Genomic DNA, 3,277 nt, shown 5'->3' on the forward strand with positions numbered 1-3,277 from the left:
TCTAAGAGGGCTAGCCATATCTAAGCAAGATCTTTGGATGGAATGCTTTTGGAAGTATTTAATCTCAAATGCTTCCAAATGGAACCCAGTAATGGATATTGCAAAATAAAAATCCACTTCATTGATCATGGTATATGATACATAAAAATGTACAAGCTAATATCATTTATCCCACAGCTTTCTGGAATACATCGAGTGAGTATAAATTAACCAATAGCAATATAGTTAGTGAGCAAAAGTATATCATAAACTATATATTTTGCTAATCTAAATTATTTTTTTATCTAAATATTCTTATATATATATATATATGAATCATAATTCAATTATTTTTGGTACTTTCAAAATATTCATCAAATTCAAAAAAAATGGTATGATATGTATTTTAGAATTAATTATTGTGAATCCATATGTGATGTTTCATATGATTAAACTATGGGCAGGACAATTAGACTGGGTGCCTGAGACGCGGCACGCCTGTACAGCTGCCTGGGAAGACCATGGGTGGGTGCCCAATTAGTTCTTCGACTCGACATGCCCCGAGATGAGGACTATAAATTCTTGTGTCTCTTGTACATGAAAGGATGAGATGAGAGACGCAGAATAAATTTACCCAACTCTGTAACCCAACTGCGTAAGAACCTGCTCAAGTGAGTGGTAACATGGCAGTTTTAAAGTGACGCCCGCCTTTAACAGACTACCCTCATCCGTAGAAGAAACTGCATAGGGTACCAGACCATTCTCGTCACCTTATCCAATAGAGAGAACCAATGCAACAGACATCACGCTGAGCTCAACCCAAAACCGAATACAATTGAATACCCTCAACGATTTGCCTCACCACGTCCCCATAAATAGCCCCTCGTTTTTCTCCAGCCAAAACCCACAACCCAACGCAAACACATCTAAGGCTCCAAGGGAGAGAAGAAAAATGAAAGGAGTGGTTGCAGCTATACTCCTAGCCCTCGCAGTCAGCTGCCTGGTAGTCAAGCCTGGTGATGCCCTGAACTGCGTCGATGTCAACCTGTGCCTAACTCCATGCATTGCATATCTAACTGGGCAGGAAGCAGCCCCGGCACCGGCATGCTGCCAAGGAGTCACCAAGCTTAAGGCATTGGCAGCCACAACTTCCGACCGCCGGCTCGCATGCAACTGCATGAAACAGGCAGCATCACACTTCCAGAACATCGACGATGATGCTGTCGGCAACCTCCCGAAAAAGTGCGGCACGCCGCTTCCCTTCCCCATCAACAAGGAGGTTGACTGCTCCAGGTTAGTGCTTTTCTTGTTCTGAAAAGTAGTGATAGGTTTTATCTTATTGCTGGAATTTACATTTGCAACTTTAGTAGCTTGTTGTTGGTTTTGGTTCCTGCAGGATCCCATAATTGAGATGGAGCATCCGTTGCAAATTAATAAATTTGGGGAGGATGTTAATGTGTGAACGAGAGGAATAAGGAAGACTATTTGGACTTCTCGTGTGGAAGTCTGTTCAAAAGCCTTGGATTTACTGCTAGTAAGCGTTTGTCATAAAGGACGCTCTTGGTATGTTTGTAATACAATATCAAGTAATATAATACAGATTTGAAACCTTTGGTCTCATTTCTTATCTCCCATAGAGCAGAGTGGAAATCCTCTACAACCATTTATGGTTGCAGGATTTCTTACCATCTATTTCTATTAGCTGCGCAATCTAGACTGGGAGTGCAAATTCTCTACAATTCTAATTTGTAGATAATTCCTATAATTAAATAAGTGAAAGATTACCATCCAAAAAACATGTATGAAAGATTTTCATTGCTTACGCAATTTGAGCCACGAAACAGACCCAGGTTGCATTGAATGGCTTGTGCGTTTCTTTGTGATAGCCGGCACGTATGATAGAATCCATGACATCGACCATCATTAACTAGGATGATTGTTGGAAGAGAAAGATCCCACTAGATTGTTATAGATTAGATTAGATAATCTGTGAATTGCAAACTATTTCACATCCATGTTTCCACGCACACATTACGTTATAACCTTTGTTTTATTAGACATTTTGGACTTGGATATTGCTCGGGATAATACATGTACAATTTTTGAATAATGCTAGTGGTTCTCATTTGATGCATATAAAAAGTTCTGCCACGTGATGCAAGGAACTGCTGCAGCTCCTAGGAATTAGTATGATATATGAGGTGTGATACACTTCGGAACTGACAACAGCTGATGTGGCACACCGACATATAGAGCACGCCATGAAGTCTCTGATCCACCAACCAAAGCCCACCACATGATCGACCTAGAGGCATGTTGAGAATTCAAATTCTTGCCCAAAGTTGGCGATACCTCGGCCACGATCATGAGCAATTTCTATAAGCATACGAGCAGAATGCACGTAACATGATGCAAAAGCGAAATGCCCACACATGACCATCAAGCCATGCGATTGATTACCAAAACGATTGATCTGTGCATCCAAATTCTTTGAGATGGTTCCCAATCCTCACCTATATAAACCATTCACAGAAAAGTCCCTAATTGTAAGTGTTCTCGAGCCCTCATATGCTTGTGCCATCACTCTACCACTCTCATAACACCTCTACTGTTCCTTAAGAGTTTGTCTGGCATTAGCATCAAAAGATTCCCTACCTGACACTCTCCAGCAAGAGGACTTCTTTATCTATACTATTTCAAGTTAGATAAGCATCGACGTAAAGGTTTGAGCATGCTCTCCTCTATCATGGGAGCAATCAATATTAGAACCACCAGCAATTATTATCAAACAATTTCAATCAATTTCCAACAACTACAGATTGACGTTGGAGAAAGGGTCATGATCCCATTACTAGAGGTTCCATTAAATGATAGAAGACTTATGGTCATAAAGTCTCAAAGGGCATAGGCAACATCCTTGACTACCCAACCAAATATACTTGTAGAGTCTAACATCTCTCTACCAAGCCTACGAAGGGCTACACTTCTGCCGAAGCCATAGGCAACACCAACAATTACTACCAAGAAGTTTTTATGGCTCATGCAACAGGTTAGGGCATTGAGTATGGTCATCCAAAACCATAGCAGGCCACTGCTGAGCAACAATAGTAGCAGCAAGTGCACTAGCCAAATGACCATGGAGTCTCAGCGTAGCCAAGCCACCACTCCCCCTCATTGGAGTTTGGGATGGGCTCAGCAAACCCATCAATCTCACCCTCCAAGCTTAGGAGAGGTCCCGTTGGAGCTACCATTCCCCTTCTCAGAGTCTAGGGCAGGCATAGCAAAGCCATCACTCTTA

At 41.5% G+C, this 3,277-nt stretch overlaps 1 protein-coding gene across 1 annotated transcript; it reads left to right on the top strand.

The window, feature by feature from the left end:
* The first annotated feature begins 885 nt into the window (after window positions 1-885).
* LOC105037952 (non-specific lipid-transfer protein A-like) lies at window positions 886-1,602 on the top strand. Its single transcript, XM_073257005.1, has 2 exons — window positions 886-1,272; window positions 1,376-1,602. Exons 1-2 carry the CDS (start codon window positions 932-934, stop codon window positions 1,383-1,385), a joined length of 351 nt encoding a protein of 116 aa, XP_073113106.1. The 5' UTR covers window positions 886-931; the 3' UTR covers window positions 1,386-1,602.
* Window positions 1,603-3,277: the final 1,675 nt, after the last annotated feature.

This window comes from Elaeis guineensis, chromosome 5 (genome assembly GCF_000442705.2).
Source record: "Elaeis guineensis isolate ETL-2024a chromosome 5, EG11, whole genome shotgun sequence".
Taxonomy (NCBI): Eukaryota; Viridiplantae; Streptophyta; class Magnoliopsida; order Arecales; family Arecaceae; genus Elaeis; species Elaeis guineensis.